This window comes from Mustela putorius, unplaced genomic scaffold, assembly GCF_011764305.1.
Source record: "Mustela putorius furo isolate JIRA1106 unplaced genomic scaffold, ASM1176430v1.1 tig00003850_pilon_pilon_pilon, whole genome shotgun sequence".
Taxonomy (NCBI): Eukaryota; Metazoa; Chordata; class Mammalia; order Carnivora; family Mustelidae; genus Mustela; species Mustela putorius.
This window is the reverse complement of record NW_025422002.1, coordinates 18,504,238-18,525,738: the sequence shown is the minus strand read 5'-3', so window position 1 is coordinate 18,525,738 and position 21,501 is coordinate 18,504,238. Positions and strand designations below refer to the sequence as shown.

Below are 21,501 nucleotides of genomic sequence, written 5' to 3'. Positions count from 1 at the left end.
GGTGCAAAATGGTGGTTTATTAAAGCACGGGGACAGGACCCGTGGGCAGGAAGAGCTGCTGCCCCGGGAAAAAAAGAATGAATAAAAATGAACAGAGTCTGACAGACATCATCAAACTTATCAACATTCTCATTTTAGCAGTTCTAAAGAAAGAGAGAAAGGGGCAGAAAAAAATTTGAAGAAATAATGTCCCAAAGTTCTCAGATCTGGGGAAACACAAGAATAAGTGATGAGGGAGCAGGAGGCTGACTGAGGACAAAGCAAAAGCTGGCACCTTGTACCCCCTCTCCATCCACTCCCCTTCAGTAATATGTGTAGCATTCCTCAGGCACCCCGACTGCCATAAGAAACAAATAGTTAATTTGCAGAGATCACAATCCTGCAAGACGGAGTCTCCCTTGGTTTATAAATGTCCTAGAGATCTACAAACAAAGAAGTTACCTTATTGATAGCACAAATTTCCAGAGGCAAATAACTCAGTTCCTCAAGCCCTAAATAAAGTTAAATTTCTTCTAAACCCAAATCTCACTAACAAAGACACTTGATAGCAGAAAAGTGAGTGGCTTGCCAAAAGACAACACTGATCTAGCTGCAGGCCTCTGGTATCCTGGCACCTTGTAGGCCCTCTTTAGCATATGAAAGCTCCCTTGACACCTCCCTTCCCCTCACCTTCCCCCAATGGCAAGGTACAAACCTGCCATCTCTCACAACCCTGGGCAGCAGATCTTCCTGCCCACAGGTCCTATCCCCGTGCTTTAATAAACCAACATTTTGCACCAAAGATGTCTCAAGAATTCTTTCTTGGTCATCGGATCCACACAGCCCACCGCACCTCACCTATGTTCTAGAACTTCATCATAAGCACATACAAGAAGATCAATGAATTCCAAGGAGGATAAACTCAAAACAAGATTTACACCAAGACACATTACAGTCAACCAACTAATTAAACTGAACTAGCTATGTGAAACCCAAAGGCAAAGAAGGAATTTGGAAAGCAGTAAGAGATAACTAACACATCACATACAAAGGATCCTCCATAAAATTAAAAGCCGATTTCCCTTCAAAAGCCATGAAGGCCAGAAAGCAGTGAGATGGCGTATTTAAAGTCTTGAAAGAAAAAGAATGTTAACTATGAATTCTGTATCTGTCAAAACTATCTCTCAAGAATGAAGGAGAAATTAAGGCATTTCAGATACACAAAAGCTGAGGTAGTTAGTTCCTAGTAGACTTGCTATATAGGAGACATAGAAATGGGGTGCCTGGGTGGCTCAGTCAGTCAGGCATCTGCCTTCAGCTCAGGTCATGATCTGGGGGTCCTGGGATAGAGTCTCACATTGGGCTCCCTGTTCAGTGAGGAGTCTGCTTCTCCCTCTCCCTCTGCTTCCCTCTCTCTCTCTTTCTGTCAAATAAATACATAAAATCCTAAAGAAAAAAAAAAGAAAGAAAGAAAAAGAACACTAAAGAACTAAAGTGTAACTCAAAGATAAAGGAAAAAAATAAAGAACACACAGGCAAATATGAAAACCAGAGTTACTGTACTTTTGGTACAGTTTGCAACTTCTCTCTTTTCCCTATATAACCACTAAATGCAGAAAACAGTAATTTCAAACCACCATTAATGGCTATACAATGTATAAAGATGCAATCTGTGACAATAATAGGGGAGGAACAGCAATGAACAGGATTAGAATATACACTAATGAAACAAAGCTGGTTTTATTCAAACTACATTGTTACAAGTTAAATATGTTAACTATAATCTCTAAGTTAATTAAGAAATAACTAAAAAGGGGGGAACTAAGTAGTACACTATCCCTCCACAAAAGGGCAATAATAAAGAAACTGAGGAACAAAAAGCATATAAGACATACTGAAAACACGGGTGCCTGGGTGGCTCAGTGAGTTGAAGCCTCTACCTTCAGCTCGGGTCATGATCCCAGGCTCCTGGGATCAGGCCCTGCATTGGGCTCTCTGCACAGTGGAGAGCCTGTTTCCCTCTCTCTCTCTCTCTGCCTGCCTCTCTGCCTACTTGTGATCTCTGTCTGTCAAATAAATAAAATCTCTAAAACAAAAACAAAACCAAACAGAACAAAAAGACATACTGAAAACAGAGAAATAGCAGTACTAAATCCTTTTCTTTATAGTAATCTGATAACCAATGGTTATGGTTTAAACTCTCCTATTAAAAACATAGATTGGTAGATTGGATAAAAAATATCATCTACCCAAATGCTACAAGAGACTTATTTTAGATATAAGTACACACACAAAAAAACTGAAAGCAAAACGATGTAAAAGGTAGCCTATGCAAAGGGTAACCAAAAAAGAGAGCTGAGTGGCTATATTGTCACCAAAAAATAGACTTTAAATCAAATAAGGTTATGAGAAGCAAAGACTATTAATAAAATGTTCAACCCAGCAAGAGGATATGGTAAATATATATATATATATATATATATATATATATATACACACACACACACACAGGCATCAAAAACACAGGCTCCCAAAAATGTACAGCAAAACTTCTATAATAATAGCTGGAGACTAAAATACTTAACTTTCGATAATGATTAGAACAACCAGAGAGAATATAAGGAAACGGAATAATTAAGCAACACTATAATCCAACTGTATATGCACAGAACAGACATAAGCAGAACACTTAAGAATAGCAGAATTCACATCCTTCTCAAGTGCACATGGAATAGTCTGCACAATAAACCATTTGTTAGACTACCCAGTAAGTCTTAATAAATTTTAAAAGATTGAAATCTTATAAAACATCTTTTTCTGACCACAACAGAATGCAACTATGAATATAGTGGAAGAAAAACTGGAAAATCCACAAAAATATGGAAGTTAAATGGTACACTCCTAAACAACCAATAGGCGAAAAAAGAAATCACAAAGGAAGTGAAAATAACTTTGGTCAAAGAAAAACAAAAACACAACATAACAAAAACATGGATGGCAACAAAAATAGTGCTGAGAGGGAAATTTATAATTGTAAATCTATACATTAAAATGAAGTATTGTGGAGGGCACGTATTGCATGGAGCACTGGTGTGGTGCATAAACAATGAATTTTGGAACACAGAAAAGAAATAAAAACAAATAATTTTTTTTAAAAAAGCACGAAGAACTTAAGTTAATATGCTAATTGTACACCTTAAGAAATTTTTTTTTTTAAAGAGCAAGCTAATCAGACACATGAAAAAATGTTCATCATCACTAGCCATCAGGGAGATTCAAATTAAAACCACATTGAGATACCACCTTACACCAGTTAGAATGGTCAAAATTAGCAAGACAGGAAACAACATGTGTTGGAGAGGATGTGGAGAAAGGGGAACCCTCTTTCACTGTTGGTGGTAATGCAAGTTGGTGCAGTCACTTTAGAAAACAGTGTGGAGACTCCTCAAGAAATTAAAAATAGAGCTTCCCTATGACCCTGCCATTGCACTCCTGGGTATTTACCCCAAAGAAACAGATGTGGTGAAAAGAAGGGCCATCTGTACCCCAATGTTTATAGCAGCAATGACCACAGTCACCAAACTGTGGAAAGAACCAAGATGCCCTTCAACAGACGAATGGATAAGGAAGATGTGGTCCATATACACTATGGAGTATTATGCCTCCATCAGAAAGGATGAATACCCAACTTTTGTAGCAACATGGGCGGGACTGGAAGAGATTATGCTGAGTGAAATTAAGTCAAGCAGAGAGAGTCAATTATCATATAGTTTCATTTATTTGTGGAGCATAACAAACAGTATAGAGGACAAGGGGAGATGGAGAGGAGAAGGGAGTTGGGGGAAATTGGAAGGGGAGGTGAGCCATGAGAGACTATGGACTCTGAAAAACAATCTGAGGGTTTTCAAGGGGTGGGGGGTGGGAAGTTGGGGGAGCCAGGTGGTGGGTATTAAGGAGGGTACATATTGCATGGAGTGCTGGGTGTGGTGCAAAAACAATGAATACTGTTATGCTAAAAAGAAATTAAAAAAAAAAAAGAGCAAGCTAAACCAAAAGCCAGCAGAAGGTGGTAAATAATAAAGATTAGAGCAGAAATAAATAAAATAGAGAATAAAAAAAGAATCAGGAAAATCAATGAAACAAAAGTTGGTTCCTTGAAAAAAATCAAAATTGACAAACCTGACTGACCAAGAAAAAGAAAAACAGAAAAAACTCAAATTACTAGAATCAGAAATGAAAGTGATTATACCAATTTTACAGAAATAAAAAGGATCATAAGAAAATACTGTGATAATTTATACACCAACAAATTTGATTACCTAGATGAAAGGAACAATTTGCTAGAAAACATACAATCTACATAAACTAACACATGAGGAAATTAAAAAATCTGAATACACCCACAACTAGTAAAGAGATTGAATCAGTAATTATAAAACCTTCCAACAAAAAAAAAAGCTCAATGCTGAATGGCTTCACTAGTGAATTCTCCCAAATATTTAAAGAAGAGTTGAAACCAATCCTTCTCAAGATCATCCCCCCCCCACTGCAAAAAATGAAGAAGAAACACTTCCCATTAATTCTATGAAAATAGAAATACCCTGATACCAAAGCCAGAAAAAGTCACCTCAAGAAAAGAAAACTTCAGAGGGAGACAAGATGGAGGAGAAGTAGGAGGAGGCGCCATTTCAACCTGTCCCCTAAAGTGAGCTGATTACCTACCAAAGAACTCTGATCACCCATGAAATCAGCCTGAGATTAGAATTATCCACTTCTGGATCTCTATGGGGGCAGAAGAAAGCAGTGGGCAGCTAGGGTAACTGAGGCAGAAGATAGAATTAGTGATCTGGAGGAGAAACAGAGAAAAAGGATCAGCAGGAAGCCTGGAACAAACAACTTAGAAGCCATGAAAACAGAATTAGGGAAATAAATGACACCATGAAACGTTCCAACGTCAGAATTACTGGAATCCCTAGGGCGGTGGGGGAGATAAGGAAAGAAGACTAGAAGATATAGTTGAATAAATTCTCCATGAAAATTTTCCCAATCTGGTGAATGGAACCCATGTTCATGTACTAGAAGCAGAAAGGTCTGCCCCCAAGATCAAAGAATCTAAAAAGACCTCGAGACACCTGATTGTGAAAATGATGAATTATAATTGTAGACAGGAGCTCCTGAAAGCAGCTAGGGTGAAGAAATTCCTAACGTACGGAGGAAAGCCCATCAGAATAAAGTCAGACCTGTCCACAGAAACCTGGCAAGCCAGAAGGGCTGGAGAGTTGTATTCAGGGCAACTATATGAGAAAAACATGCAGCCAAGAATACTTTAGCCAGCAAGACTGACATTCAAAATGGAAGGAGAGATAAAGAGTTTCTAAGACTGGCAAGGTTTATAAGAGTATGTGACCACCAAGCTGACACTGCAGGAAATATTAAGGGGGGGGGGGTTCTATAAAAGAGGAAAAAACCCAAGACTATCACTGAATAGAAATATATGGAGACAATCTATAGAAACAAAGACTTCACAGGTAACATGATGTCAATAAAAATGTATCTCTCAATAATCACTCTCAATGTGAATGGCCTAAATGCACCCATAAAATGGACAGGGTTGCAGATTCAATAAAACAGGACCCATCCATATGTTGTCTAAAAGAGACCCATTTTGAACCTAAGGATACATCCAGACTGAAAGTGAACGGATGGAGAAGTATCTTTCATGCCAATGGTCCTCAAAAGAAGGCTGTGGTAGCGAGTCTCATATCAGATAAATTAGACTTTAAACTACAGACTGTAGTCAGAGACACAGAAGGACACTACATAATTCTTAAAGGTACTATGCACAAAGAAGATCTAACAATTGTAAATATTTATGCCCCCAATGTGGGAGCAGCCAGTTACATAAAAAAACTGTTGATCAAGATAAAGAGTCATATTGATATGAATACATTAATAGTAGAAGATGTTAACATGCCACTCCCAGTAATAGATCATCCAAACAGAAAATCAATAAAGCAAAAAAAGCATTGAATGACACATTGGACCAGATGGATCTCATAGATATATGCAGAACATACCACCCTAAAACAACAGAATACACATTCTTCTCAAGTGCACATGGAACCTTCTCCAGAATAGACCACATACTGGGTCACATATCAGGGCTCAACCGATACCAAAAGATTGAGATTATTCCCTTCATATTCTCAGATCAGATCACAATGCATTGAAACTGGAGCTCAATCACAGGGAAAAGTTCCGAAGGAACTCAAACACCTGGAAGCTGAAGACCACTTTGCTTAAGAATGCTTGAATCAACCAGGAAATCAAAGAAGAACTGAAACAATTCATAGAAAGCAATGAGAACAAAGACACTTCGGTCCAAAACCTATGGGATTCGGCAAAAGAGGTCCTAAGTGGGGAATACATAGCCATCCAAGCCTCCCTCAAAGAGACTGAAAAATCCACAATAAACCAGCTGTCTCTACATCTTAAAGGACTGGAGAATCAACAACAAATTAAGCCAACTCCACACACAATAAGGGAAATAATCAAGATTAGAGCAGAGATCAGTGAGATAGAAACTAAAGATAAGTAGAATGCACCAATGAAACTAGAAGGTGGTTTTTTGACAGAATCAAGAAGATCGATAAACCATTGGCCAAACTAATCCAAAAGAAAAGAGAGAAAGCCCAAATTAATAAAATTATTAATGAAAAGGGAGAGTCACAACTAACACCAAGGAAATAGAAACAATCCAGAAGTTATTATCAACAGTTATATGCCAATAAGTTAAGCAACCTAGATGAAATGGATGCATTCCTGGAAAACTATAAACTCCCAAAATTGAACCAGGAAGAAACTGACAACCTGAATAGACCAATATCTAGTAACGATATTGAAGCAGTGATCCAAAACCTCCCAAAAATCAAGAGCCCAGGACCTGACAGATTTCATGGGGAATTCTACCAAACTTTCAAAGAAGAAATAACACCTATTCTCCTGAAGCTGTTTCAAAAAATTGAAGCAGAAGGAAAACTTCCAGACTCTTTTTATGAAGCCAGCATTACCCTGATCCCCAAACTAGGCAAAGACCCCACCAAAAAGGAGAATTTCAGACCAATATCCCTGATGAATATGGATGCTAAGATTCTCAACAAGATCCTAGCCAACAGGATCCAACAGCACATTAAAAAGATTATCCACCATGACCAGGTGGGATTCATCCCTGGGTTACAAGGATGGTTCAACACTCACAAACCAATTAATGTGATAGAACAAACCAATAAGAGAAGAGAGAAGAAACACATGGTCCTCTCAATTGATGCAGAAAAAGCATTTGACAAGATCCAGCATCCGTTCCTGATTAAAATGCTTCAAAGTATAGGGATAGAGGGAACATTCCTCAACTTCATCAAATCTATCTATGAAAGACCCACAGCAAATATCATCCTCAATGGGAAAAAGCTTGCAGCCTTCCTGTTGAGATCAGGAAAATGACAAGGATGCCCACTCTCTCCACTCTTGTTCAACATAGTATTAGAAGTCCCAGCAACAGCATTCAGACAACAAAGAGAAATAAAAAGTATCCAAATTGGTAATGAAGAAGTCAAACCCTCTCTCTTTGCAGATGACATAATTCTTTATATGGAAAACCCAAAAGACTCCACCCCCAAACTACTAGAACTCATACAGCAATTCAGTAATGTGGCAGGATACAAAGTCAATATACAGAAATCAGTTACTCTCTTATACACTAACAATGAAAATACAGAAAGGGAAATTAGAGAATCAATTCCATTTACTATAGCACCAAGAACCGTAAGATACCCGGGAATAAACCTAACAAAAGAGGTAAAGGATCTGTACTTGAGGAACTATGGAACACTCATGAAAGAAACTAAAGACATAAAAAGATGGAAGACCATTCCATTCTCATGGATCAAAAGAATAAACATTGTTAAAATGCCTATACTGCCTAGAGCAATCTATACTTTCAGTGCCATTCTGATCAAAATTCCACCAACATTTTTCAAAGAGCTAGAGCAAACAATGCTAAAATTTGTATGGAATCAGAAGAGATCCCGAATTGCTAAGGAAATGTTAAAAAACAAAACAAAACAGAACAAAACAAAACAAAACTGGGGGCAACACATTGCCTGATTTCAAGCTTTACTACTAAGCTGTGATCACCAAGACAGCATGGTACAGGCACAAAAACAGACACATAGACCAGTGGAACAGAGTAGAGAGCCCAGATATGGACCCTCAACTCTATGGTCAAATAATCTTTGACAAAGAAGGAAAAAATATAAGGTGGAAAAAAAGACAGTCTCTTCAATAAATGGTGCTGGGAAAATTGGACAACTAGATGTAGAAGAATAAAACTCGACCATTCTCTAACACCATACACAAAGATAAACTTGAAATGGTTAAAGACCTCAACGTGAGGCAGGAATCCATCAGAATCCTAGAGGAGAACATAGGCAGTAAACTTTTCGATATCAGCCACAGCAACTTCTTTCAAGATATGTCTCCAAAGGCAAAGGAAACAAAATGAACATTTGGGACATCATCAAGATCAAGTCTTCTGCACAACAAAGGAAACAGTCAACTAAACCAAGAGGCAACACACAGAATGGAAGAAGATATTCGGAAATGACAGTACAGACAAAAGGCTGATATCCAGGATCTATAAGGAACTTCTCAAACTCAACATACACAAAACAGATAATCATGCCCCAAAATGGTGAGAAGACATGAACAGACACTTCTCCAATGAAGACATACAAATGACTATCAGACACATGAAAAAATGTTCATCATCACTAGCCATCAGGGAGATTCAAATCAAAATCACATTGAGATACTACCTTACAGCAATTAGAATGGCCAAAATTAGCAAGACAGGGAACAACATGTGTTGGAGAGGATGTAGAGAAAGGGGAACCCTCTTTCACTGTTGGTGGGAATGCAAGTTGGTGCAGCCACGTTGAAAACAGTGTGGAGATTCCTTAAGAAATTAAAAATAGAGCTGCCTTTGACCTTGCAATTGCACTACTGGGTATTTACCCCAAAGATACAGATGTAGTGAAAAGAAGGGCCATCTGCATCCCAATGTTTATAGCAGCAATGGCCACAGTCGCCAAACTGTGGAAAGAACCAAGATGCCCTTCAACGGATGAATGGATAAGGAAGATGTGGTCCATATACAGTATGGAGTATTATGCCTCCATCAGAAAGGATGAATACTCAAGCTTTTATCAACATGGATGGGACTGGAAGAGATTATGCTGAGTGAAATAAGTTAAGCACAGCAAGTCAATTATCATATGGTTTCACTTATTTGTGGAGCATAACAAATAACACAGAGGTGCTCGCTTTGGCAGCACATATACTAAAAAACGAAATAACACGGAGGACATGGGGAGTTGGAGAGGAGAAGGTTGTTGGGGGAAATTGGAGGGGGAGATGAAGCATGAGAGACTATGGACTCTGAAAAACAATCTGAGGGTTTTGGAGGGGAGAGGGTGGGAGGTTGGGTGAGCCTGGTGGTGGGTATTATGGAGGGCATGTATTGCATGGAGCACTGGGTGTTTGCATAAAGAATGAATCCTGGTACACTGAAAAGAAATTTAAAAAATAGAAAATTTTAAAAAAAGAAAGAAAATACAATCTCAAGCCAGTATTCCTGATCAATATAAATGCTGAAATCCTCTCAAAAATAACATTAAGGCAAATTCACTGTCACCAGATGGAATTCTCAATTGCAATGGTGGTTTACCTTATGGTCAAGGGGGCAAGCTTTCAGTTATATAAGATGAATAAGTTCTAGAGATCTAATGTACATCGAGTGACTATAGTTAATAATATTGCAATGTACAGTAGAAATTTGCTAAAAGGGTAGGGTTCATATTCTCTGTCAAAAGTAAAAGTAACTATGTGAAATGAGTGTGTTAATTAGCTTGACTATAATAATCATCTCACAGTGTATATCAATCATACTAACACACATCTTAAATATTTACATTTTTATTAAATAAAGGAAAAATTATAAAATTGTCTTTAAGCTATGAATCAAGAAAAATGAGTGAAGGAGGGGGAAAAAAGGCTTATTTTCGCATTTATGAAGCACTGCTGGGTTATATGCTGAGTTCTTTCTTGCATGATCACAGCACATTATACCCAGGCTTTTGGTTTAAGGCAGAGATCAGTTAGCGACAGCCTACTTTGTCAATGAAGTTTTACTGGAACATACACATACACATACAACAATATCACACACGCACACAAACACACATTGTGACATACTGTAATTTTTAAAAACCTGACATATTATTGGAGCTAATAAGCAAATTCAACAGGGTACAAAAGCAACACAGGAAAATCCATTGCATTTCTACACACTAACAATAAACAGAAATTAATAAAACAATTCCATTTACAATACCATCAAGAAGAATAAAATGGCAATAAAGTAACCAAGGAGGCAACAGAGTTTCACACTGGGAACTATGAGTACTGCGAAAGTAATTTTAAAAGACCTAAATAAAATGAAAAAAATATAACCATTTTCATGAACTGGACTACAGCTGGACATGAATACAGACTACAAAATACCTGAGCAGTACTCCTAAAAAATGTTAACATCATCAAAATCAAAGCAAGTCTGAGAAACTATCACTATTTAGAAGAGACCTAATGACTAAATATAATGTGGTATCCCAATGGGGTAGTAGGATAGAAAAGGGACATTAGACAAAAATTAAGAAAATCTGAATAAAGTAGATCAACTTTAATTAAAAATAATCTAGCAATATTGGATTACTGATCATGACAAATGTACCATTCTAACATAGGAAGTTAATAATAAAGTGACTAATGTGGAGTATATGGGAATGCTCTGTACTGTCCTCACAAGGTTTTTGGAAATCTTAAGCTATTATAAAATAATGTCTTGAAACAAGCAAAAATGGAAACACAAACACTAAATCTTATGGGACACAGAAAAAGCAGTTTGGTGATAAAGGCCAACATTAAGGGGGAAAATAATCCAATAAACAACCAAATTTTACACTAGAAGGGACTAGAAAAAGAAAAATAGATGAAGCTCAAAGTTAGCAGGAGAAAGGAAATAACAAAGATCAGAGCAGAAATAAATAAAATAGAGACCAAAACAACAGTAACAATAAGATGACAATAGAAATGATCAACAAAACTAGAGCTAAATTTTTGAAAAGATAGACAAAATTGACAAATTTCTAGATGGGCTAACTAAGGAAAAAAGAAAACAGAATCTGATAACATCAGAAAAGAAAGAGGAGACATTATAAATGATACCACACAAACATGAATGATTATAAGAGACTACTATGAACAAGTACACAGCAACAAATTGTATTACCTGGAGGAAATGGATAAATTCCTTGAAACATAATCTACACCCTGAATCATGAAGAAGTAGAAAGTCTGGAGTGTCTGGGTGGCTTAGTTGGTTAAGTGCTTGCCTTCAACTCAGGTCATGATCCCAGGGTCTGGGGATCGAGTCCTGAGTTGGGCTCCCAGCTCTGCAGGGAGTCTCTACTTCTCCCTCTGCCCCTCCTCCCACTCATTCTCTCATTCTCTCTCTCTCTCCCTCTCTCTCTCCCAAATAAATAAATAAAATCTTTTTTAAAAAGAAATTGAAAATCTGAACAGGCCAATAATGAGTAAGAAGAGTGAGTCAATAATCAAAAACTTCCCAGAAAAGAAAAGCCCGGGACCAGATGGTTTCCCTGGTGAATTCTACCAAACATTTAAGGAAGAACTAATGTCAATGCCTCTCAAACTCTCCCAAAAAAACTGAAAAGGAGGGAATATTCTCAAATGCATTTTATGAGGATAAAATTGCTTTGATACCTAAGCTAGATAAGGACACAAGAAAAGAAGATTACAAGCTAATATCCCTGATAAATATAAATGCAAAAATTATTTTTAAAAACTGGCAAACCAAACTTAATGGCACATTAAGGATCATACACCATGACCATGTGGGATTCATCCCTGGGATGCAAGGATGGTTTGACACCCACAAATCAATAAATGTGACACCGTATCATTAACAGCATGGAATATAAAAATCACATGATTATCTCAATAGGTGCAGGAAAAACATTTGACAAGATTCAACATTTTTCATAATAAAAATAGTCAACAAACTCGGGAAAAGAAGAAAATTACCTTACACCTTAATATTTTAAAGCCCAGATGTGAAAGCCCATACCTAACATCATAATAGTGAAAGACTGAAAGCTTTCCCTTGGGAAAAAGACAAGGATGCCCATTCCAGCCACTTTCATTCAACATAGTAATGGAAATTCTAGAAAGATCAATTAGATGGGAGGAAGAAAGAAAATAAAGAATAAGAGGCATCAGAATTAGAACGGAAGAAGTAAAATGACCTCTGTAGATGGCATGCTCTTCTACATAGAAAGCTCTACAAATTTCACCAAAATATTGTTAGAACTAATAAACTAATTCAGTAAAGTTTCAGAAAACAAAATAAACATACAAGAATCAGTTGCATTTCTATACACTAAAAATTAGCAATCTAAAAAGGAGATTAAGAAAATAATCCTACTTACTAACATCAAAAATAATAAAATACTTAGGAAAAACTCTATCAAGGAGATGAAACACCTGTATACTGAAAACTACAAAATACTGAAAGAAAGTGGGGAAGACACAAATAAATGGAAAGATATCCCAAGGTCATGGATTTGAATATTGTTAAAATAATCATACCACCCAAACCTAGTTACAGATTCAATGAAATATTTATCGAAATCTCAATCTTATTTTTTATAGAAATGGACAAAAACAATTCTGAAATTCATATGGAACCACAAAGGACTCTGAATAAACAAAACAATCTTGAAAAGAAGAATAAAGCTCTCTTTCTAATTTTTCTGGGGCATCATACTTTCTAGTTTCAAAATATATTACAAAGCTATAGTAATTAAAGCAAAGTGGTACTGATATAAAGATGGACATATAGAGGGAACAGAATAGAAAGTCCAGAGATAAACTCTCCCATAGATGAGTAACTGATGTTCAGTAAGGGTGCTGCTAATATACAATGCGAAAAGATCATTTCTTTAACAACTGGTGTTTGGGAAATTGGATATCTAAATGCAAGAGATTGAATTTGGGCCCTTATCTTTTGCCATATTTAAAAATCAACTCAAAATGGATTAAAAACTAATCAAAGACCTGAAATTACAAAACTCCTAGAAGAAAATATAGGGAAATTTTTCATAAAATTGGTTTTAGTGATGATTTCTTGGATATTACATCAAAATCATGGCAACAAAAGCAAAAACAGACAAGTAGAACTGCATTAAATAAAAACTTCTGCTCAACAAAGGAAACAATCAATAGAGTGATAAGGCAACCTATAGGAAGGGAGAAAATATTTGCAAACAATATATGTAAGGGGTTAATATCCAAAATATGTAAGGAACGCTTACAATTCAACCACAACCCCCCCAAATAGTTCAATTTAAGATGGGCAAAAGACTTAAATAGACATTTCCCCAAAGACACATACAAATGACCAAAAGGTATATGAAAAGATCCTCAATATTACCAATAATTAGCGACATGAAAGTCAAAACCACAATGAGATATCACCCCACAAGTATGAGGATGGTCTTTTTTTAAGTGCTCAAGAGAAATTTGAACCCTTGTCCACTGATGGTAGGAGCGTAAAGTGGTGCCACTACTATGGAATGGACAGCAGTGCTGATACTGCCGAAAACATTAAAAACAGAACTACCAAGGACATCTGGATTACTCGGGTGGAGGAGCATATGACTCTTGATCTCCGGCTTATGAGTTCAAACCCCACACTGGGTGTAGAGATTACTTATACAAATATAAGTTAGAACTATAATAAGTAGTTCTATCTACTTATGGTAGGTAGTTCTACCTAACTACTATAAATCCCATTTTGGGGTATTTATCCAAAAGAATTTAAATCAGGATCTCAAGCGCAATCCTGTATCTGTTATTTAAAAGAGCCAAAGGCAGAAACAATCTAAAGATCTGCCAACACATGAATAGATAAGGAAAAGGTGGTGTAAGTATACAGTGTTATATTATTCAGTCTTTATGCTATGAAATAAGCCAGCTAAAGAGGGACAAATACTGAATGGTTCCACTCATATAATGTATGTCAAGGAATCAAACTCATAGAAGTAGAGAGTAGAATGATGGTTGCCAGGGGCTGGGCAGAGAGAGAGAAATAGGGAGTTGCTCTTTAATGGGTATAAAATTTCAGTCATGAAAAATAAAAAAACGTTCTGGATATCTGTTGTACACCGTTGTACTTACAGTTAACAATACTGGAATATACACTTAAAAATTTGTTAAGAAGGTAGATCTCATATGTGTATTTACCATAATCGAAACAAAAGGATCTATGTTCTTAAGTATTCACAAAACAAAAATGAATCAGTTTTATCTGCATCCTACAATACACCTCAGCTCAAAAGCTCTAGGCAGCTCTGGCTTGTCCTCAGGACATCATTTTCTCAGGTGTCTTAAATTCTTCTTCTGAGCATTATTTTTTAAAAAATTGATTTTATTCTTCATACTGACCACATACATAAATCAGAATGAGTTACAAGAGAACTGTAGTGTCCGAGGCTTCCAAGCACACAGGCCCAGTTCGGGCCTTTTTATATATGTGGTAGGTTATAAAACTGGCTACAATGCTCCACCTTTTCTGTAGTCCCAGCCTTTAGAGCACCTGCCATTAGGACGTGGTGTCCATTTCCTTCCTCCTTGAAGCTGGGCTAACCCCACGACTTGCTTTGGCCAATAAATGCAGTAGATATGATGTGCTCATGTGGACCTTCTGCCTCCTAGGATCTTCTCACCATCATAGGAACAGGTCTGCACTGTAGTGGCCCTCTGAAGGATCCATCCTAGACCAATGAGCCCCCAGCTGACATCAGTCTGGCCTGGATCAAGTGAACCCAGTTCAGACTGCTGACCCACAGAACTGTGAGCTTTAAAAATGGTGGTGTTTTCAGCTACTATGTTTGAGGTGCTTTGTTACACAGCAAAAACTGATACAATACATATCCCCATTCTCATGATCATAGTTGCTTTTCTGAACCAACCCCTTTTAAGATCTTCCCCAGAATCTCCTCCAGGTGCATAGCATGGAATTCTTCCTCAAACTACTATTTACACGAAGCTTTTTATTATAATATCATTAAAATAAAGGAGAGAGGCCTGCTACCAGGATGACTCAGTTCAGTCTCAGGTAGACTTTTTAATTTGGTCAGACAGAAGCTGCACTCTTAGCTCACCCCAGAGCAGAAGTGTAAGCCTCTCCTTGGTTTTTTTTACCCCCAAAGTTCTTGGAAACATGTAAGTCTTCCTTTGCATTCATGGGGGACTGTATTTCACACATCTTAGTTCACCCTGGATCTCTTTTCCTCATCAGTGCACTCCTCTGTTTGGTACTGTCCACTCTACAGATCTACTGAAGGAACCCAAATACGGAGCTCAGCTGAGTGTTTCTCTAACAGTCTTCTGCACACCCTATCAAGAGCACATACTTCCTTAATTTCACACATGAATTTTTCTCTACTTAAGCGAGCTCCACAGAATTTCCTTTGCACCTTCCTGAAGCATAAGAAACCTCTCCACATGTGTGGTACACATCTTTGGTTCTGCCTTCACAACACCCACTTTCCCCCAGCACTGACACTTTCCAAGAGAACAAATTTCTCCTCTCTTTCTAGAGATGTGGGTTGAATGTAGTCCTCTCAGTCCTTGGCTCCAGAGGAGGACACATGACCCAGCCCTGGCCAGTCAGAGCATGCCTCCTCCTGGCCAGCAACTGTTTCTTACTGGGGCACATGACTCCATCAGAATCAGTCAAATTCAAGTCTAGGACTTGTGTGGAAACTTCCAGAGACCTACCACCTTTTAACTGGAAATGCTGATAACACAAGAAACTAGAACAGAGCTACTGTGCAGCCATCTTGTCACTATGAAGAGAAATCCTACCCCAAAATGAAGCAACAGGCAGTGACAATGCTAAGGACTTAATTTGAGTCTTTGAGGTGATCAGCCATGCCTAAAGAAACTATAATGGTACTTTTGACTATTGTTCTTTTTTGTCTAAACCAGACTAAACTAAGTTACAGTTGCTTGAAGAAAAGAAGTTCTACTATATCCCAAATCCTTCCCTTTATACAAATTAGAACTTACCACTGTTAAATGGAAAACAAGATGGTCCATATGAAGTTGAAGAATGGGTAACCTAGTCTATGGTGACCCCTAACTGCCCATTCCCTTTCCCCAACACTTTGGCTTTCACTGTGAATATTGGAGCTTGTGGCAGTTTTAAGGTGGGGCTGCACATTGTTTGACCTTCCTCCCATTGAGGGCTGGGTCTCAGTGCTCCAGCTCTTGCCATCAAATCTGGGCAGCTTGTGACCACCGAGAACAATCAGGTCAGTGGCAGTGATGACATGTGACCATTCAGGCCTGGTCTGCATCTGCCTTGTTTGCTGGCATCAGTGCACTCAGAGCCACAAGCCACCACCTACAATGACACCAACTCCCAAAGCAGCCACTCTGAGGCTGCAACACACAGGTCCCTAGTCGGTGGTGCCACCTCAGCAGGTGCCAGCCCTCCAGGCCCAATGGCCAGGCATGGCAGTGAAAAGCCACCTTGGAGGAGGATACCCCTGCCTCGCTCTTCCAGATCCTGCCAATTCACCGACCCACCACCATTCAAGGTGATCCCTCAAGGCCTATACATATGGGTCCTTTCTGGATCCCTGATCCACAGACATAACAAATGGTGGTTGTTCCCTGCCACTCAGTTTTAGTGTGGTTTGTGACACAACCACAGACACCTGGGAACGCACCCCTCCACTCCTGGCCTTACCTCACAACGTCGACTGATGCAGCCCCTGACTTGAAGAAATCAGTGGAGTCTTCCACCTCCAGGACATTGGGGAGAATCCGTTTCCAGGCACTCTAAAAAACAGGTGCAATGAGAAAGGGCTCCCAGGGGACCTGAGAGCAGGCACCTTCCAGGTGAGAGCAGACCCTGATATGCATTCGGACTACCTATTGCCAGGCTGGGCTCTCTGTCCATTCCAAAGTGCTGCTGCTCTCAGGAGCCTGACGGTAATGGAGCAACTGCCTCCTTGGGGAAGTAGAAGCCCAAGGAGCTAAACTACTGTCCTCTTGAGCATCTCACCTTGATCCCAACCTCTCTGGGATACCCGTACCAGTTCATGGGCAGCAGGAAGACCAGACATGCAGAGCTCAGGATATGGCTGTGGACCAGCTACTCTCAAGCCCACTTCAAGCCCAGCCTCCCCTGGATGCTGTCACCCTAGTGAGGTCCCCAGAGTGACATTGGTGTTTGGGTATGTTGCAGTGTGGAAGGGAAAGCAAAGTATGGGGTTGGTTTTGAGGATAAAAATGAGGCACACTGATGGGGCTCAGGAGGGCTGGGTCTTGTCATCACTAATAGGCTAGCTGGTTCTATGTTCCTCTGGCCCGGGACCTGCAGAGGGCTGCAGCACCCACCAGCCAGCCCCATGGATGAGCATGGAAAGGGCAGTGCCAGTGGGTAACACCATCCAGAATTCTAAGAAAACCATCCAGTAGGTCAGGCTGGGATAGCTGTTCTCTGGCTGGGTTCCCAGTTGGGCTTCTCAGGACAGGAGAAGATGCCTCACCCTCTGTCTAAATTTCAGGCCTGGCTGATCACTGACCCAGATGGAAGTGGGTAGGTCCAATTAGGACCAGCACCCTTAACCCAACCTCTCCTTGGCTTTCTCTTTCATTCTTGGAAAGGTGTTGTGATTTGCCCTTCCCATGCTCATTGTGACCATCAGCACCCATGCTGAGCCACTCCCTATCCCCACTTGATTACTGCCTGCCCTAAGGCCTCCATCCGAGCCTTTGCCTACCAGTGATGCCCTTCTCTGAACCCCAGCTCATGTTTAAATCCTGGGAAGCCTCTAAGGCCAACTATTGTGTCACTTCTTCCCTGAAATCTTCACTGACTGCTGTGCTGGCAAAGGCCCTCTTCAGCCTCAAGTGGCCTGGGTCCGTGGGTCACCTGATGGTATGTGGGCATACCACCCTATGGTACCTACAAAATGCACTGGCCCTTATCAGATGCATGTGGAAGCTCTGAGAGGCAGCGCACCCCAAAGCCACATTGCCTCACTCAGACCCCAGCTTGGCTCCTGACAAGCCATGGAGATGCAGATAGCCTTTCAGTGCCTATTTCCTCATCTGTGCAAGGAGCTGACAACGGCTGTGGGGGATGTCTTGCCTGAGGCAGACAGAGCATTTGGTGTACAGAAGGAGCTCAGCAAATGTGGCATTTGTGCCATTGGCAGTGCTCTGCACAGGCTTGGTTCAGGAGGGTGTGAGGTTGGGCTTTTTGCCAAAGGCCTGCCCCAGCCCACAGTGTGCATTTGGTGAGGTCTGCTGAACACAACTGACACCTGCTGCAGCTGCAAGGATGAGCTCTTTTCATCAACACCATCCTGGTGGCCACACAGGGCCACAGCCACGCCACACTGGCCTCTCGTTCCCGGCCATCTCCCCTCCACCCCAGTTACCTCCAGACCAGGCATTGTGAAAGGGCTAGCCCAACTGTGACCAACAGGTGTCATGATATCAATGCTAAGGATGACAGAGGCCATGTGGCAAGCCACACAGCAGTGGAAGCCAGGACTCCAGCCCCACCAGCTGGGCTCCAAGCCCAGGCCAGCCCTCATCTGCTGTGACCCCGCCTCGGGTCTCAGGCTCCTCAGCTGGGAAATGAAGGTAATAATAGCACCTACTTCATGGAGTTGTTACAGTAATTAAACACACTACCATTCCTGAAGTGTCTAGAACATGACATGGGTGCACACTGTGCAAGTATGTGCTTCTCCTGACAACCACTAGGCCCCTTGTCAACATTTGTTGAGGTCCTCATAGGTGCTGACTGAATGGACCCTCTCCATCTGTGTTCTCTCCTCGACCACTCACAACACCCACAGGCATGGGGTTTATTCTTCCTAGTGCACAGATGAAGGACACAATTGCAGCAGTTTTTGACTCAGGTTTAACACAACCTTAGCTCACCCCAAGTGCCACTCAACTCGAAGCTGCAGGCCAGTTTGTCCAGCTGGCCCCAGAATCCCCAGCATGCACAGGGCTGGGGCCAGAGCAGTGGTCCTAAGAATATTTTTGAGTGAATAGGCTTCTTTTTTCCCTTCTTTTTTCTCCCTTCCTTCCTTCCTTCCTTTCTTTCTTTCTTTCTTTCTTTCTCTCTTTCTCTTCCTTTCTTTCTTTTTCTTTCTTTACAGACATTCAGAATGTTTAGCTTTCTACCACTACCAAGATGCTCAGTGGCCTCTGGAGCAGCACCAGCTCTTAATGTCCCTCCCTTGCTGGGTCCTGTCCCCTGCACTTGTCATTAACACCCACAGTCACCATTGTGGCTGCCAACTGACCCACCTTCACTCACCACAGCCTTCCTTTCCCCCAAACTCTCTCCACTCAGCTCTCAGGGCACACCTCTTCTCCTCCTGCCCAGGGGGGCCTGCCTCGATTATTTCTTCTAAAGTCATCCTTCCCCTCCCCCCACCAAGGATCTTGTCTCCATCACCCTATTATTTTGCTCCTGGCACTTCTCTTTGTCTGAAATTATCTTATTCATGTATGGGTGTTCATTGGTTCTCTTCCCCATGAAAAAGGACACTTCCTGACAACAGGGACACTGCTTATTGTCATATACCTGGTGTCTGATTTAGCACCTGGCATTTGATAGGAGCTCATGTATTTCTTAAACAAGTCACTGAGTACATGACTGAATGAGTGAATGAGTGGAAATTCATCTAATGCCTTCCATTTAATAAGACTAAATGCCGTCAATACCCTGCCTCCCAAGGAGAGGGAAATGAGTGGGGGGAGCAGGAGGGACCAGGAACAACTCTGGGAAGTGACCTCTGATTCGACTTGTAGTGGAAGGGACTGAGTCTCGGAGAGGGAAGTGCTTTCTGGCATCATGAAAGGCAGCTGGATTAGAGTACAGGTCTGCCTGACTATGATGCCCATGCTGGTCACAGTACAAGATACTCCCCCTCAGGGAGCTTTTCTGGAAGGTTACACTGCACACATTCTTGTCAAAGGGCTATGGACTTGGAACCTGCCTTTGTCATCTATTCCAGGGGCTTATTGCTTCATTTGTCCACCACTGACAAGGAGTGTTAGAAAAGTCAGACCCAGCCAGCCAAATCCCAGTGCCCCAGTGACAAAGGAAGAGAGCAAGGGGACATCAGAAAGCTTCAAGACAGGACAGAACCAACAATGTGCCTGGGGTCAGCACATATATCCACAAAGGGTGTGCACACCCAACTCCAGGGAGTATGAGTCAAAAAAACACATGTGCAGTGCACAACCTGCACAACCAGACAAAAATCCCTGAAGGGATCTCTTACCCTCACAGCCTCTGCTATGACCAGCTCTTCCTCGGTCAGCTCAAGGGCACTGCTGTCTGCTCCGTTGAAGAAGTGGGAGGCTGGGATCATCTTGCCATCCTCTAGCTGGATGTTCTTCACCAGCAGCTGCAAAAAGAAGGCTTCACAGCACCCAAGGTTGGCCTCCTCTCAGGGTGAAGAGCAGTTCCATATGCAGTACTGTGTTGGGCACCCCACACACTTCTCTAACCCTCACCATGAGAAAGGCACAAGATTAATGAGGAAGAGAGACATTCAGAGTGGGCATGCTGGCTATTCTATGGACACGGAGGGAATGGTAGAGCTCACTTCTCCTGGTCACCTACCCCAACCAAGCTCTCACTTCTTTTTAAGTTTAATGATTTTATCATTTCAATAAAAATTTCTACTTATTAGACAAAAATAATTCAAGCACGACTTTGAAAGTCAACCAAAAAAACAACTAATCACCTAATAGACCAGCTCCCAGAAACCCCAGGGAAACATCTGGTGGAGGTCATCAGATGTCCCCTGGGGTCTAGAGGTGGGAAGAGGAGCAGACAAGGACATTTGTGTTTGACAAGAGTGGTTTATAGGAATGGCAGACTCTATATACATCCTGACATAACTGGAGCCAAGTTCCCTGCCTGATCTCCACCCTTTTGCCTTTTGGAGATATTCTGGAGCTTTCAGTGAGCTAAAGCCCAGCCAGACCCAGCTAGAAGTTTCTGAAAGATGCTTCAACCAAGGGTCTCTTCCAAGGCTGCTTCCTTTGCTTTGCTGTCCCTGTGGACATCAAGGAAGGTGCAATTGGTACCCCCCATCCAGAGCTCCTCTTGGATGGTGTCCCCATCCTCTAGCTGCTGCATGAGTGTGCCATTAGCAGCCTACATCTGCACCTTCCTCCTCCATGGCTGTTGCTAGATAAACACAGCCACACACAAAAGACCAGGGGCTATGCCTTACTGCCAATCCCCTTCCCCAGGGGCAGCAGAAACTG

The 21,501-nt window shown here is 40.8% G+C and overlaps 1 protein-coding gene across 3 annotated transcripts in view; it reads right to left on the bottom strand.

Annotated features, from left to right (window-relative positions):
• The window catches only part of ALDH1L1 (aldehyde dehydrogenase 1 family member L1), a 126,927-nt gene that overhangs the window by 61,508 nt on the left and 43,918 nt on the right, over positions 1-21,501 (bottom strand). For all 3 annotated transcript variants that reach the window (XM_004781502.3, XM_013050491.2, XM_045063410.1), the window contains 2 exons: positions 20,505-20,630; positions 16,934-17,025 (listed from right to left, as the gene is read on the bottom strand). In XM_004781502.3, coding sequence (XP_004781559.1) covers positions 16,934-17,025; positions 20,505-20,630 — 218 coding nt within the window. The remainder of the gene's footprint in view (positions 1-16,933; positions 17,026-20,504; positions 20,631-21,501) is intronic.